General features: G+C 41.8%; 2 protein-coding genes across 3 annotated transcripts in view; both read left to right on the forward strand.

Moving 5' to 3' along the window:
* The first annotated feature begins 264 nt into the window (after positions 1–264).
* Positions 265–12,502, forward strand: Glut4EF (Glucose transporter 4 enhancer factor). The gene is made up of 7 exons (XM_067265754.1): positions 265–1,044; positions 1,127–1,239; positions 3,731–3,897; positions 4,108–4,208; positions 6,348–6,540; positions 7,799–7,906; positions 12,075–12,502. Exons 1-7 carry the CDS (start codon positions 545–547, stop codon positions 12,258–12,260), a joined length of 1,368 nt encoding a protein of 455 aa, XP_067121855.1. The 5' UTR covers positions 265–544; the 3' UTR covers positions 12,261–12,502.
* Positions 12,503–15,348: 2,846 nt separating this feature from the next.
* Positions 15,349–17,119, forward strand: part of LOC136971285 (protein lap4-like) — an 82,314-nt gene continuing 80,543 nt past the window's right edge. The window contains exon 1 of one of the 2 annotated variants that reach the window (XM_067265746.1): positions 15,349–15,599. In XM_067265746.1, the coding sequence (XP_067121847.1) occupies positions 15,438–15,599 (162 nt within the window). In that variant the 5' untranslated portion in view covers positions 15,349–15,437. The remainder of the gene's footprint in view (positions 15,600–17,119) is intronic. The other variant, XM_067265747.1, reaches the window with a different exon arrangement.

Genomic DNA, 17,119 nt, shown 5'->3' on the forward strand with positions numbered 1-17,119 from the left:
GTTCCGTCTTGTGCGCGTCCTCCCCTCCGTCCTCCGGCGCCCGCAGAGGGGGCGAAAGAAGGAGCGGGGTGTTCTGCCGGCCGGCGACGACCCCGGAGGGCCCCCCGCGGTGCGTAGTCTGGGCGCGCGGCGGAGCAAACGGACGCGCGGCCCGCGACGGAGGGGGTGAGCACGGAGAAGTAATCGACGTAAACACCGCGGTCGGGTAGGGCCGGGAGCGGCCGCGGAGAAGAAAGGGAACTGGAGAGGGAGGGTGGGGGCGGGCTTGGTCGTCCCCCGGCGCTAGGGAACCCGGGAAGGGCCCGACGGTGCGTTTTTCGTCCGGCCGGGCCCGTAGCAACCGGACCAGCTGACGCGTCGACCGACCAATGGCAAAGTGGGTCACCGGCGGCCGGGCCAATGGCGCGACGCGTCCGTCACATGGTTTTGTTGACGGTCGAGCCGGCTCGGATCCGTCAACGAGAGTCGAAGAGCCGCAGCGGAGGGTAGGCGACGCCACTCCGCGTAGTTTACGTCGACGGAAGAGCGGACGCGCGCGCGCCAGATGTCGACAGGCAAGCGCCTGGCCAAGAGGTCGATCCCCGGGACCAGGGTGTGCGCCCCCGTCGAGGACGGGACCTACGTGCCGGGCGTCATACAGGCATGCAAGACGGACGCCGACGATCACGACGACGTCTACTGCGTTCTACTGGAAGACGACAGAAGGCGCGAGTACAAGGGACACCAGCTGATCGGACCGGGGTTCCAGAGCGTTTCTAAAGCGGTTCTGAAGACGGGACAGAAAGTATACGTCACCTACAACGCCAGGGAAGTTTCGGCCACCGTTATCGGGCGCAAACCGGAAGGCGACGACGTCCTGGTCAGCCTGAACGGGCGTCCCTGCGTCAGACTGACCATGAAATCCGACGAGGTGCGGCTGCTGGAGAGCCGGAAGTCGGCCCGGCTGCAGGATCAGGACACGGACTACTCGCGACTGGCCGACGGACAGAGCGAACCCAGGCGCAGGGCCTCTTCCCTGGGCATCGACGTGCCTTCGGGAACGGGGTAAGTGACCGGAAGTCGGCTCGGACACCGGACGTCCCGAGACGGCCACCGGAAGCGGTGACGTAACGGATCTTGTTTTCAGGGGAAGAAAGCGACGTTCCAGCGCGGAGGATAACGTGATGGACGACTGCACGGCCGCCATGGTGCTGATGAGTCTTTCGTGCAGCCCCAAGTCGAGTCGTCCTTCGGAGCCAGGTCGGTGCGCCATTTTTTTTTCTTTTTTTCTCCTTCTTCTTCTATCTTCCCGGGTGCGGGAGGTCGCCCGACGGATCGGGCCGTCGGCCGTCCTCCGCCGGGTACGGGCGTCACCGGCACGCGCGCGCCACCGGGAAGTAAACAACCGGCCGGCGAAGCAGGCGCATGCGCAATCGGCGGTTTCCCGGCTCCGACCCGCCGCCGGTTCGGGTCGACGTAACCGGAAGTCGGTCGGCGGTGGTCTCGGCCAATCCGCGGACTACCGATCCCGTTAAGTTCGAGAAGCGACGAGAGTCCGGCCCGCGTCGCTTTCCTTAAAACGGAGCCGGCGCCGCACGCGCGCTCTCTCGCGTCCTTATCCGGACCGGTCGGCGTCCTCCCGAAGGACGATCCGGCGCTTCCGGGTGGCGCCGGAGTCCGAGGCGAGACTTCGACCTCCGTCCTTTTCGGGATTCCCGTTCCGCTCCGAGTTGGCGGCCGTCGAATCCGCCCGGGACGACGCCGGAACGCTCGCCGGTCGGCACGGATCGAAGATGGCGGACGACAAGCGGAGCCAACGCGGAAACGGCGCCGCTTTCCGCTTCCGTTTTCTCTCGCTTCGGATCGAATTCGCCACTCCGCTCTCGGATACGCTCCTTATCAGGAAAGAAGATTTAAAAAAAAATAAAATAAAAATAGCGGTTCGCCGACCGCCCGTCTTAATCCGCGGGCGAATTCGCGACGTGCCGACCTCCAAACGGCGGCATTTCTAGGACACGAACGAGAAAACTTTTCTACGACCTTTATTCTCGTTCGGTAAACGCATAGCGACGGCAGACGCTACGCCGACTACCAGCTGGCAACACTGACCCAACACTAGTAAAACCCGAGAACGGATGTGCCGCTTCCCGACTCAAATGTTTATTCGCTTCGGATTGCTTATCTTCGGTTTCGGAAAGTTTATCTTCCTTACAAAAAAAGCAGCCAAAATGCACGGAAATTAAGTAGGATGATACCCGAAAATAAAAGATTTCCACCCCTCCATCGGAAACCATCTATGATTAGTCTCGTATTAGTAACGGGTGCGGGACTAAGAACGAGAGCTTCCGTCTATTATAAAACACTTGAAATGCCGCTCGAACACGGACTGTTTTGTAAAGAAATTTCGTTTAAAACTTAAATTTTAATTTATTTAAATCGAAAAGGCAATTATTAGTTAAAATACTTTTAAAATTTAAGCTTGGGGGAGTTAGAACGATGTGTTTAATTCGGTACGCACCGTAGTAACCAGCTTACCCGCTATCAAACTTAATTCCTCGTATTAAACCCTGGTAAAATACAGGTCTAGTGTAATTTATTAGTTAACCCCCTACCGAACTAAATTCGCTATTATGACGGGTGTTAAGTTTGTTAGGGGCTAGCCAATAACTTGTACTGTACAATACAGCACAATACAGTGCTTGTATTGTATTAACACAAGTGTCAAAGCAACGGAAAATTTGTATTGGTATTATGTTAAAGTAAAATTGATCTTACAAAAATTCGAATTTAAACTTTTTTAAAATTAAAATTCTTCTTTTTAGAGGTTCTAGCACCATTATTAATTGCCTAGTTACGCCGGTAGTACAGTTTAGGTGTGTATAGAACTGCTGTGTAAGATTAATGGAAGTGAAAAAGCGTTAAAGGAGACATTTTTATATTAAAAAAAATTCATAATTTATGCTTTTGGCACATTTAAAATTAATACGAACGTCAATCGGATTTAATTATTGAGCATTGTTTAATGAGCTCACCGTATTGTCGATGTCTACTATTTATAAAAAGTTCTCATTGATTTAAATCTATGAGCTATAAATGTCAGGAAAATTTATTTATATATTTTTAATTTAAATGACTTTAAATTAAATTAATTTTTTTTAATTCGCGAACTTTTAACGTATTTAGTCCTTATTGTCATTTATCCGCCATCTTTAATCACACGCGGTTTAATTCAAATTACGAATAGAGATCGAAAGGTTGCGTCAACTTGCGGTTTGACAGTTCGTTTTCAAAATCGACCAATCGGGAAACGTCTCCCGAAGGAAATATAAATGTTGCCTTCGGGCCATAAAGTAATAGAAATCTAGGACTTTATCCTGCCCTAGAGTATCTTAAACTGAGAAGGTACCGTAACTTGTGAGCGGGTTTGCCCTTCGTGTCAAGTTTTAGAGGAGCGACCTCGCTTCGAAGGAGAAACCTAATAAAATAAGCACGGATGAATAGAATGGCGGAGGGGGGAACAACGGAGATGATGTCGTTTCGGTCGTTTTTAAGAAACGAGGCGCTCCGCGGTGCTAGAGTAGGCCCGCCGGGCGGAGATCGGAGAGCGGCCCGAGGGTGTGCGACGCCCGGTTTCGTCGTCGTCGCCGCCGCCATCGCTTATCGATGATTGACACGCGAAGAGGAGGAGTCGGACGCGTCTCCGCCTCTACTCTCGCCCCGCTGATTTTTTTTTCTTGTTTTGTTTCCGTAGGTCCCAGCGGCAGTTCGTGGGCTAGCGAGTCCAGTTGGTCGGGCGATCGGTCTCCCACCCGCAGCCCTCCTTCGCCCGATGATCGACTCTCGCCCTCCAGGGACGAGGGCATCGACGTGGATGACGTCGGAGGCTTTCGCAGGGATTCCTCCACCGCCGACTCGCAGGTGAGCGCTCGCACGCGGAAGACCAGTTTTTATGGTCTATTAAAATCACTGACCGTCGCGTAGCGCGTCGCTTCGTCCGCGAGACGACGAAAACCGATTCTAACTCTATATCTTAAAAACTGATATATGCCGGAAATTCTGGCCTTCGACGGAAGTGGCGTTTCCTAGTGTTAACGAGAAACTTTTTTTTTCTTTTTGTTTTGTTTTAAGGTGATGACCAAGATCGTCTTCCAATGCACTTGGCCCGGATGCGCCAAGCGGTACGCCGTCTGCGAAGACGTGGAGAGACACGTCTGCGTCACTCATTTGGGGTGAGTATGGGTGTCGATCCTCTTCGATAAATAAACTAACATGCATTTCTGTTATTTTTCCTTCCGTCATTTTGTAAGCACGAGAAAGTGGATCGCGAAGCTCGCGCCTTTCTAGTCTCCCTTTCTTTTTTTGATTCGTATACAAGTAAGGTACTGTATTCCGTAAAGATTAGTAGTGAGGCATATTTAACTATTAATAAACAAAATTTTAAAGTTAAAATAATAATTTAATTATTGAATGGTTCAAACTTTCTATTCTTGGTGCTTTCCTTATTTGTACTCGAGTACCCTAATTCCTAGGGAGTCCACCAGTGGACGAGTGGATAAAACCATTGAACACTGACCCACGAGCTGGTCAAGTGGAGTTTTTCGGGTTTACTTCACGTCTGCAACACCTAAATACGGGCTAATTTCTCATAGAAAGTTCTCCCGGAAGGCATACCCCTTCGGCAAATCGTGTATCGTGGCCATAAACGAATAAACCAACCTAAATCCTCGACAACTCAGCTCCCCCAAGAAGCATTATAAATCTTTACCATTGTCTTTTTCTTATAAAAGTTAAAAATCGCCATTTTAAACGCTTAAAATCTGAGGAATGGGATTCCTAGGAATCTCTAGACCCTTTCTGCAGACGAATGGGGATCTGGATTCGAATCCTGAGCCGTGTTCAATAACGCAGAACACCAAGTCAGAATTCTGAGCGGCTTACTGGGTGGAGCTAAGAATGTTCCGGGCATTTTTGAACGATTATTCTTTGCTAGACAACTAGCAAAACTGGCAAACGAAGTTAAAAGGAAGCTATTTAATTCAGCACGAGCTGTCATTACTGTCGTAATCGTAAAATCCTCCAAAGCGAAAACAAATAAGCGCAGTAAGTCTACTAAAAATACTCCGAGTAATTGAGTAAGAATTCTTACACTGGGCGGAGTCAGAATATCGTTCAGTATCGTGGCACAACCTGACTAAGTCAGACAGAATTCTTCGTTACTGAACACGGCCCTGTTCGGATGATCAATGAAAGATTTCTATCGCTTTGAATGGGGAGCTTGCGGGCGCGATTGCTCTCGAATCTTATTACTGAAGAATAATTTTGTTTTCTCGAGTATTTACCTAATTGTTCTCAGCAGCAATGGCGCCGAATGTAGATATTATCTGAAAACCGGAGTCGAGTCGTCATAATTTCTATAAAAATTATACCAGTTTGTTGGAAACCGAACTTCTTATAGTTCCGATAAGTAATAATTCATAATATCTATCTGATGGTCGTGCTGCTAAGGTTTCAGCTCATCATTCTGGAGAGCCGGGATCGAATCCGGACGAGTCGAAGAACCCAGGTATTTTTCGAAGGAGGACATATTGGGTCCCGTCCTTTACCCGTAATGGCCTTTCTAAAACACAGGTCGTTTTAAGTGTTTACAGGGCGGAAGGATTTTTAAAATACAAGTACAGTATGTTTACTTTATATATAATCCATCTTTCAACCGAAATCATTCGTCTATACATCTTCGTGATGTATAGACGAATGTTTTTGTAATTGATAAATGAATTTTTTTCCTTCAATATTGTAAATCTGCAGAAAACACATGGTGCTTTTTTCAGCTAAAATTTCGAAATTAAAATTTTTAACTCTGATCATCCTGGTAGAATTATTGTGATTCTCTCTTGCTCTTAATAAATATAATTAAAGCTTGCATATACATTATTATGAGATGTATTGAGGGAGAAATTGGTACACTTAAACCGAAAGCTGGCACATTTACCCTTTCTGTGACTACCAGTGGCCTAGTACTGTAGATAAAACCACCAAAGACTGGTAGTTGGTTCGGCCTGGCCACGTGGAGTTCCGAGTTTCTTGACGTTAATAGCATTTAAATACGAGCCGGTTTCCCATAGAAAGTCCTCCCTCTCGGCAGATCGCCCACGTGTCGCGTTGCTGTAAACAAACAAAGTAAATTAATCCACTCTTTCTGTACAAAATAGCCTGTATATGAAAATCAAGGTTGTTTCCTACTAAGGACTACCGGCGACGCAAGAATTAGACTTAATTCGAGTCCCTTTACGAGTCTATTATTCTTAACATTGTAAATTCGGATACGTAATTTACTAATTATAACGTCGAGGATTGTTGTGACGTTTCAGGAGGAACCGAGTGGGAGAAGCGGATCGCGAAGAAGAATTCTATTACACAGAAATCGAAGTGGAAAATTGCCGGTCCGTACCTCCGTCCGTCCGGGGTCCCAGTATATATTCTTCGTCCGTGCCCACTCTCAGCCATCTGGACATGGCGCGACCCCCGCACGAAGATCCCGAATATGGACGTCGCTCGGCCGAAGTAAGATTTTTTTTATCTTCTTACTCTAACGTCTGCTTATAATATTTCCAATTGTCAGACCCGGCAGTAGCCGAGTGGATAAAACCACTGAACACTGGTTGGTCGTGGCTCGTCAACGAGCTGGCCATGTGGAGTTTTCGGGTTTTCTTCACTTTAGTAACACCTAAATAGGGGCCAGTTTCCCATAGAAAATTCTCCCGTAAGACATCCCTCTCTCATATCGCGAACGTGTCGCGTTGGAGCAATCCAATTGTCAGAGAAACAACTGGTGGTGTAATTGGCACTCTACGATCACTGCGAATAAAATCCAGTTTGATCAAGGATATTACGCAGGTTTATAAGAGCTCTTATGTTGTAAATCGATGGTTCGTGCACCACGAAGCCGTTTCTTTTCAGTTTTGGATTCGTGAAAATTTCGAGGCGAAACTGCTTACGTTTAAAGCGTAAAATTTGGTTAAAGTTTAAGTAAAGTTTGATATTATCTAACCCGAACCTCATTGCCCATTTTTAAAGAAATGGCCATGTCGTGAGAGTAACGGTAAAGGCAGCGACCAAATGAAAGTTCTCGAGCTGCCCCGTGGATAAAACCACTAGTTGGTCGCGGGTTTGCGCCTGGCCAATGGGCTGCCACGAGTAGTTTTTCCGGGTTTTCTTCACGGTTGTTACGTCTAAATGGCTAGTTTTCCATAGAAAGTCCCGGGAGGCATCCCCACGTGTCGAGTTGCCGTATACAAACAACTGTGAAATTTTTACAGATCCCGATATATCCAGTCTGTTTGTTACCTCCGATCTGCTATTTTGGGTAGGTTTGGCCAACCGGCTTGCCCATGGATAGTTTTGATATTGTGGGTATGATTGAATCTACAATTATAATAGATGAAGGTTTTTTAATGCCCACGGAGCGGAAAGTTTAAATTTATAAGGATAATTAATAAAGAATATTCAATTTGCAATATGAATTTTCCTTGACATCTGGTTTTTGGATTCGAATTCGATCCGGATTCTCGTGATTTTTCATGGATAATTCGGATGGGTACTCTTTCCTCATCCGTGTCCACTGATTCATTGAGGATCGAAACCATTTGCTACGAGCAAAAGACATTCTTTTACAAAGTTTTAAACTGTACTGTAGATTTCATACGGAAATGTTAATTCAACGAATTAAATTATGAAGGTTTTCGAATGCGGAGATTACATTTAAATAATATATATATATATATATATATATATATATATTTTCTTTATTTTCAATCCACAGCATCCCGTATTGTTGGAAACCAGTTCCGGTCCTGTAAATATACCGTCTTCATCTTTTCCGATGTCCTGGTCTATGCACGGATATCCTGCCAGTGCTCCAAGCACAATGGTAAATATTTTCTTATAACTTAAAAATAGAATCGTAGTTCTAATTATATTTTGTGCGCGAATTGAACAAAGGAAAAAAAAAAAAAAAAACACTTCTACAGTTTCAATGAAGAAGCCGTAGAAGTGTTTACGTAGTAGCAGATTTGAAGAGGAGCTTAAAGTATTGAGTGTTGCGTGCCATTGAACTTGCAGTTTAAGTACGTTAGCCTTCATCGTGTTGCAACTTTCGGAAAATTATTGCGAGAGCGTAATCACATCTGCCGAGTTTGTATGAATCTGTTAGTGATCCGCAGAGCTACTTGGATTACAACTTCCTGTTGATAGAAAAAAGTTGAATTAAGCAAAATAAAACATTATACATTTACATTTTATTGACTCTTACATCATGATGTTCGTTTAGTTTTATAACATATTTATGCGATTTTACAAAACTTAGCAATGCAAATCTTATTATACACCTCATTGATTAATTCAGTTGTTATATTTTCGAATGATTTAATCGTAAAAAAGAAGATAAAATTTGAGTGTAAAACATGAAGTAAAATGAATTTAAATATTTGCATACCTCTAGTTGCCGAGTGGATAAAACCATCGAGTGCTGGAAGTTGGTCGCTGGTTCGCGTTGAGTTTTCCGGATTTTCTTCGTGTTTGTAACACCTAAATGGGCTAGTTTTTCATAGAAAGTCATCCCTCGGCAGATTGCCCGCGTATCACTTTGCCGTAACAAGCCATTCCTGTGCCCTGTGCGAGAATTTGCATTTAGGCCCCTTAATTAGGTTTGGGAAAATAATAAAACGATTACGTGCATTTTGGGCCCCCTTTCTAAGTGGACCCTATGCGGGCGCACTTGTCGCACCTGCCTAGTTACGGCACTGCCATAAACAATTAAGTATAATCTAACTAACAGGCTACAATTATTCTCATTACAAGTGAGCCAGACTCTCAACGAGATCAATCGGCATGGGTAAGAGTCTCGAATTTTTGTCATAATTCTTTGGTTTCACTTTTACAATTACTTTTGCGCCGCATTGCCCGTGATAAATTATGGGCAGAAGGCAGCATGCAATGAAAGCAATATTTATTTGTTGTACAAAACAGAGCTTTGTGGTTTAAAATTTTTGGCCTTATCTATGGCCTTGACAATAAACGTTTTGGGTTCGAAAAAGTGTTCGTGGCGGTTATCTGCGAAGCAGTTTGAGCAAAGAATCTATAAGTTTCATAGTTTTTACCAAGTAACGGCGTTTTCCATCTTGCGAATACTTCTTAATTGGGTTTACTTGTTAGTACCGAGTTCTTTCCATTGAGATGGCCTCGACCATTCAATGGAAGTATTCATCTTAACGTCTTTTACTTAACGTCAATGTTGCTGTTTTTATTCGCCAAGTGTGCCATATGCAATGCATTTTAGTGGCGCAGAAAGAGCACGTTTGCTAGGCTTTTAATCGCCCATCTTTCGACACAATCTAGTCAATATTTGGATATATTTTTGCATGAATTGCTACTACAAATGTAATAGGATCACAATGAAAAGTTGTGTTAAGCTTACGTTTGAAAAGCTTTCGAGATATTCATTCAAATAATAACCTCTTTGTTGATAACTTAAGGTTGTTTTAATTTTAACAATAAAAATGGCCGCCAAAATCACTTGGCTTACGCTAAGATCACCATTAATACAGCTCAGAATTCCTTTTACCAACGTAATTTAAAATTTTAAGTAATAGCAATGTAATTTATTTTCAAAAACGAAACATCTTTGTTGGAATTGCCTGTAGAGCAATGGTTTTTATCTAAGTGTTTCTAAGGATGCAGTAAGGTAACGGTATTTAATAATTTAAATGAATTATTGGGTATCGACCGTCTTAAACGTACACCAAAGTAGGGCCAGTTAGCCCAGTTAACTATAGTTTTCGCAGGGAAAGAGTAGACGTGAGTCAGTCTGAGCTGGAAGGGTTTATGTTGGATGAAAGAGATGGAAGGAGACACGTGGCTACTCCATTGGGGGTTCAGACACGGATCCGATCTCTCAGCTGTTTCTTTCTTTTTTTTTACATTTCTAAAGAGTTTTTATACCATTAATCACACGTTTTACACGTTAATCACATGTCTCCTTCCATCTTTTTCATCTGATGTAGACCCTTTCAGCTCAGGCTGACTCATACCTATTCTTTCGCTGCGCGGACTATTAGTTAATATGGTAGTTTCAGAAAACCACTGCTCTAGAGAAATAAAGATAGTTGCTACCATTCTGTTTAGTAATGCGACTATAAAAAGAATAATTTATTAAATAAGCAAAATTTAATTTTTTGCGATGATTTTCACGCCTTTAACCTTAAGCAAGCCGAAAGATTTCACGAGTAACGATAACAGAAATGTATCAAAGTATGTATATTTGTAATGCCAAATGACTCAAAATAAATATGAAAATGGATTTCAGTAGAATAGGCTATCATACGTGCAATTCTTATGACAATCAGACTTTCTCAGTTATTTTAGGTAAGGAATTTATAAATATATTGTAACGCGATAAATGGGCGATCTGCCGAGGCGGAATGTCTGGAAACTGGCCCCTATTTATGCGTTATTAACGTGAAGAAAATCCGGAAAACGTGGTGACCAGGCGCGAACTCGCGACCAACTAATCGGTGTTCAGTGATTTTATCCACTCGGCTATTGGTGGGCCGTTTGTCATTATGAAAGTAGAAGGATCTGTCATAAAATTTCGAGTTTTTTCGATACGAATTTGAAATTAATCCAGATGGATGTGTATAATAGGTGTAAATCCGCATCTTGCTATTTAGGATACCTGCTAGTCACAGTCCAGTCAAATGCACAGAATAATCTCTGCATTTGACTAGAAGTATAATTGTACATCGTTGAATTTAAGCTTGATAACAAAACTACAGATGATCTTTAAGCATAACTTTTACAATCTTCCAAGCCTACCTGTGGCCGAATGGATAAAACTACTGAACACTGGTAGGGGGTTCCCACCTCCAAAAGGCCAGGATTTGTTGGATTGACTCCAACAAAATCCAAAACACCAGAACATCAAAAAAATATGTTTAGCTCTTACCTCTTCTTGTAGCTCTCTTCGCAAACAAAGTCTTTGATTTTATTGGTAGACGATATAAACCTTTCCAAAATCTTACCTCTTCCATTTTTTTCCATTCTAAGACAACCTCAATTAGGTGCCAATCTAAAAAAATGGGGCTCTCGGTCGTTTTTGTAGCCTGGTAGTTGGCGTTTGGTGTGTGATACGCCCAATTTTATCGGAGAATATTCTAAGGTTGCCGTGAAGCAATGTTGAAAACCACTGCTGCTGCGGGATCATTTGTCGATGAAAAATATCTAATTTTGGCTCCTTTGAATTTTTTATTTTCTTTGTTTTCATATATTTTTAGCATTATCTTTTCAAGTGTAAGCAGAAAATAAAATTGAATTTGACACGGCTAAGGCTATATATATCAACTTTGCTTCTTGTCAAGTCCAAATTCATTTGGAGTAAATAATCAACCGAATGTAAATGCAATGTATTTAGTTTGCGGCATTGTTACGACCAATTCAAATTTTTAAAATCGTATCTGAAGGTCAAAGATAAAACTTGAATTTTCAGTGGTTTTTTAAATTTACTTCTTGATAAGTATTGCAATATGTTGACTCGTAGTTCATTGTAGTTTGATTGGTTTCGTTGCAACGCGGATCAAATTCATGATATATTTCGTGGTTTTAACGGTGAATCTCCGCAATAAATATTGATTCGTTAAATTTTCCGAAGAAAATATGCTATACTTTTATGTAAAAAATTATCATTTAATGTTAATTAGTTTAAATAAAATAGTGAATGATCAGCTTTCTTGTTTAAATGAGTAAACGTTTGCATCTGAAGTTTCGTGACTTTCGAACCAAAATTTGTCTCGAAATCTTTGATATAATTTTCTATAAATAAATTTATTATAATTCCTGTGATGCTTCGTTCTTAATCCATGGACTAAAGATGGATTGAGGATCACAGAAATTAAGAATTAGGCACTAAAGATTCTTAGTTATTGGGGTTACATTTCGAGGATTTGTACTCCTCGAAATAGTCAATTTATAATGTTTTCGCCTCGTTATCTCTCAATACATTTTGTTCAGATTTCCCTTGTTTACACAAAACATTTCTATTACAGGGCTCTTCTCCGCAGAAATTTTTACGATTGACTTCCAAGACGACCTCTTCGCCCGGTAAGGTGCCTCTACACCGGAAGGGAAGGTCGGAAAGCCGGAAGTGTCGGAAAGTGTACGGAATGGACAACAGGGAAGCCTGGTGCACGCAGTGCAAGTGGAAGAAGGCCTGCAGCAGATTCGTAGACTGAGATTCTGAAAAATGATCTCGTACGACGTTGGTCGTACGAGAACATTTTCTCGAGAATTTGTTGGTCACCATGTGCCTTACTTTTTTTTTATACGATTAACGAAATCCCCGGAGACCATAGCTCCCATCGGACGCTCATCCTTCACCGTATAAAAATTTTAAAAAAATTTTAAACCCGTGTATAAAACGCCAAACGGTTTTTTTGTATCTGTCGTGTTTTATGTAAATAAATAATCATACGTATAGACTTCTCTTTGACTTATACTTACGAAGGTTTTTTTCTTTTAACTTTTTCCGTCCTGTGGGCACTAAAAGGGCCTCTTTTTAGCAAGCTCATTATGGGTTTGGCCAGGCCCACATTTGGCGCCAGGTGCCCGACATATCCGAACGGACCATTCCCCGAAAAATCCCGTCGGGTCCCCCACAGCGGTAGGGTGCCACCTTAACAGCTCTGCGAAGGATCATCCTAGTGTTCCATTGGATAAAACCACTGAACACTGGTGGGTTCGCGCCTCGCCAACGGGCTGACCATGTGGAAATTTTCGGGTTTTCTTCATGTTTGTAACACCTAAATTATACTTGAATAATAATAATAAAAGTGTTTCCCCTAAATATCCGGGAGGACTTTTATGGGATTTATTATTATTCAAGTACTTAATTTTTGGTAATAATTAAGCATAATTGATAGGTAAAAGTAATTAACTATACAACAGGTAATTACAAGATGAAATATGTACTCAAATAAGGAAAATAATAATTCAAAATGACAAAAAGTGATAAAATATTTTACATCATTTCGTAATTATAAAAATACACAAGAAAATCGATCATAATTAAAGTTCCGCTACTGCCTCTTACCAATCTTGAAATTTATTACTTTATAATATATTGACGACTTTCGGGAAATAATTTATGCGAAAAAGTATTAGTTGAAAAACTCGCCGTAAGGCGTGAAATGGCGCTTTTACATAAAAGTAATCTTACTTGATTGATTCAAAGGAAATTATCGTTAACAACTTATGAAATTTCAAAAAATATTTAAGAATGTGGAGCTCTATCTCGCAAAAATTGTAACGACAAATAATGCTTTTTACAAACTCTCCTTCCTGTGGGCACTAAGAGGGCCTTTTTAGCATGCCCATTATAGATTCGGCCAGGCCCAAATGGGCGGCCGGCTGATGAGGGACGGGGCCCGACATTTCCGGACGGACTACCCCCCGAAAAATTCCTGAAGATTTTTCGATCCCGGGTCCCCCAGAGCTGTAAGCTCTGGAGACTCGGCCCGATGAGCGAGATAACGATGCGACTGCCCCAAGTGGAAAACTGAAAGGAGCGACAAAATGATCACTTAAGAATGTTCAAAACGAAAAATAAATAGAAAACAATAATAATAAACCGAATACAGTGAAGTCCCATAAATGTACTTTCAAGTTATTTATAAATGGTTGATACAAGAGTGCCAGTGCTGAAAGTGCTCTCTGTTGGCAACCATTCTGGCAGCAGGGGCTGCAAAAATAGATTTTGCTCAGATGCAAGTTACCAGCAAGGCGGCACTTCTCTTAGATACTGTATACCTTCCATAGCTAGGTTGGGTTGATTTAGATATGTCGACTATCATCCGCCGCCACCCGGCTTTTTATTGTGAGCATACGAGAAGTCCGACAAGAGAAGAAAGTCCTGGGGTCTTAGACCTTTGTAAAGAGCTCAAGATATAATCCGTAAAATTAATTTTAATTAAGTCTATAAAATAAATTTACGTAATATCAGATGTATGAAGACAGAGAAAAAGAAATGTTATAAACCGAGATTGTTATGTCAGAAGAAAATATCTAGGAAACCACGATTGCTTTTTCACAGTCTGGCGTAAGATGATGAGGAACTCTCTCCAACCTGTGGCACAAATATTTCAACTTTTTCAGTTTTTACTGATTCTACTTTGTGGACACTAAGAGATCCTTTTTAAATCATACTCATTTTGGGTTGGTAAGATCACAATGGCAGTGAGTATACGATAAAGCAACACGCTGGTGATCTGCCAAGGGAATGACTCCCAAGAGGACTTTCTAAGGAAAATTGGCTCTTATATAGGTGTTAGAAACGTAAATAAAACTCGGAAAACACCAGCTGACAGCCGTACTAGGGTAAACTACTAGGTTTTATCCACTCGGTCACTGATGGGTGGACCGCCCATGAAAAATTCCTGGAATTTTTCGTCTGCCTGGATTCGATTTCGGGTCTCCCAAAATAGTAAACCGAGCTTGGGACTTTGTTTTCAAAGTCCCCAACTTGGAGAAAATAATTAAATGTAAAGTACAGTATATAACCTATATCCTTGATTCGCTCGTATCTCACGTTAATCAATCAATCAGTTTAATCTGTAAAAAATTTATACTTCAAAGAGAAAAACCGACATTTCTGTATAAAAACCGACTTGTTTTCATTTTGTCCTCTAATCCAAAATTTCGAATTAGTTTTGTAATTTCGCGAGGTCACACCTTCGTATTTGTGTCGACATAAAAAAAAAAAGAAAAACCTTTTTTTTTACCTTGTACCAGTAACACTTATTAAATATAATGTCATTTACTTTCTTATGGTTTTCATTTTATTAAATTATATTTTCGACTTTGCCGCGCCGCTTTTTAGTTTATAACAAAAAATATTCGTATAAAATGTACGATTGCGATAATCGGGAACCATCGTGTAAGAATCAGAGCAACCTTTAACCTTCGGCCAATTCATTTTTAACGTTTTCAATTTTTTGTTCTTTGCCGACGTAATCGATTGCGATGTCTCCGGGTACGGATGAAGTGTGTAAAAATCCGAATTTCATCATTAAAAATGGCGGATTCGGACCGGAATCCTTCCCGAGAGTTGTATCTCTTACGAAAGGGGCGGCCGTTCCTATATAATTTAAACGAATAAAAATATTTGAATCGTTAAACTTTAATCATTCGAAATTAAAATATACTCAAATTCACCACCGTTTTTATCGATAACAATTTTGAAAAATAAAATCATCTCTATGCGACGAGTTGGCAACACTTTATCCGCGACCTTTTTTTTAATTATTTTATTATAATTTTTTTATCTTCTCGACCGCTCGGTGGCGCCAGTTAATTCGTGTACGCGCGATCGACCGCCATTGGAATAGGGGACCGCCGAGGGCGGAAAGGTGCGGATGTTTCACTGCATCCCTCTGCTAGGCGGAGGCCGTCGTCGGGTGGAGAGCGTGGACGGGCGCCACGGCAGCCTGTCGTCTGTCCCCGACCACGTCCTGCGCCAATCCGCCTCTCTGCGAGAACTGCTGTTAGATGTCAATCGCATCTCCGAACTTCCTCGGGTAAGCCAATGTTGCGTTTTTCTCGGCTCTTCCCTTCGCCCTCGGGGCACCGATCGAAACAAACGCTTGGCCGCCGCGATTTCCATCGGTCCTCCGTCATTCCCGACGCCGGAGACGATTCCATCGCTCCGAAATGTCTAACGATATCGAAGTGGCCCTATTTACTACGTTAACGAAGAGGCGTGGTGCCGGATAACGACCTACGACCCCAAAACAAACAGCATACGGAGTAACGTCTACTTGCAATCCACCCAAAACAACTGTTATTCTTGGCCTTCGTACTTATTTTTAGTTGTTTCTCCTATTAACTCACATTTTTAACCTATTCTTATTTACGTGTAGAATGAAATGATGCAGCACTTTGTGTTTATCACAGAAGTACATTCTGTGTAATATAATATTACTCGGTTTCTAAGGCTTCTCGGTCCCTTTTCTATGCTTTTACTGCTAATCGCATAAATTTAGACGTGAGGAAGGTTAATTTACCGACGAACCTTGTCGTCGAATACGTCTGCGGACGTCGAGGTTTGCGGGCAAATTAAACTTCTTGAAAATTACCTTCTCGATAAGTAGATCGACGACCGAGCGTGTCGGACGAAACCTTTATCGCTCGGTAAATAGCCGATGTACTTGGTTTGTCGGTGAATTAAGCTTCTTCGCTTCTAAATTTAAGCGATTAGTAATAGAAGTGTAGAAAAAGGATGGTAATCCGATGCGATGGATGTATTCGATGACGGATGTTTTTTTTTTAAGTGAAAGTGATGCATCCGTATGGCACTCTCCAAAGGAAAAGGAACGTTATAAAATTTTTCGAGTCTTTTCTAATTAAAATTCATTTTTTAAGATTTATATTGTCTCTTGTCTTCTATTTGTATACTACTTATGAATTAGCAGTGGCAAAAAGTGGAAATTTGATTGAATTTGCATTAAAAAGCATTTTGTCCATTTAACTTGGCTCCCCAAGATTAAATCCCGAGTGTGCAGTTGATGCGTGACGCAGAAAGTGTACCGTCTTTTTATGTATGTTTTGAAAATGTTAAGAAAACATAACGAGGGATTACTACTATGTATTTTTATGCATTCTAGCTGCATTTACCGTTACGTGTCTTAAACGATTGAATTTGTGTATTGTGCACGTACACATCTTTGTATATTTTATGATAAAGGCATTCTTAAAATGCAAAATCAAATTGTGAATGTATAACTGTCTGGTTACATTTGCTTTGGTGTGAGAATTATATAACTTCAATCAACTGTCTTGAACTATATCTCCTAATACTCTCAGAAAAAGATGACAGATTTAATGATTAGAATTAATGAATTTAGAACATCTAGGAAACATAAATCTGAAGTAGAACTTTCCCCATAAGTCTGGCGAGTATGTTATCAATTATTCTATTTGTACCTTTGTTACATTTTTTTCCTTTGGATCTTGAATTATAATACAATTGTAGAGATCGGCTCGATTTCACTCGTCGATTGGGATGTTTTTGTCTACGGGAAATCCTTGAATTACGGCT

The sequence above is a fragment of the Centruroides vittatus genome, unplaced genomic scaffold, assembly GCF_030686945.1.
Source record: "Centruroides vittatus isolate TY-2023 unplaced genomic scaffold, ASM3068694v2 contig_2433, whole genome shotgun sequence".
Taxonomy (NCBI): Eukaryota; Metazoa; Arthropoda; class Arachnida; order Scorpiones; family Buthidae; genus Centruroides; species Centruroides vittatus.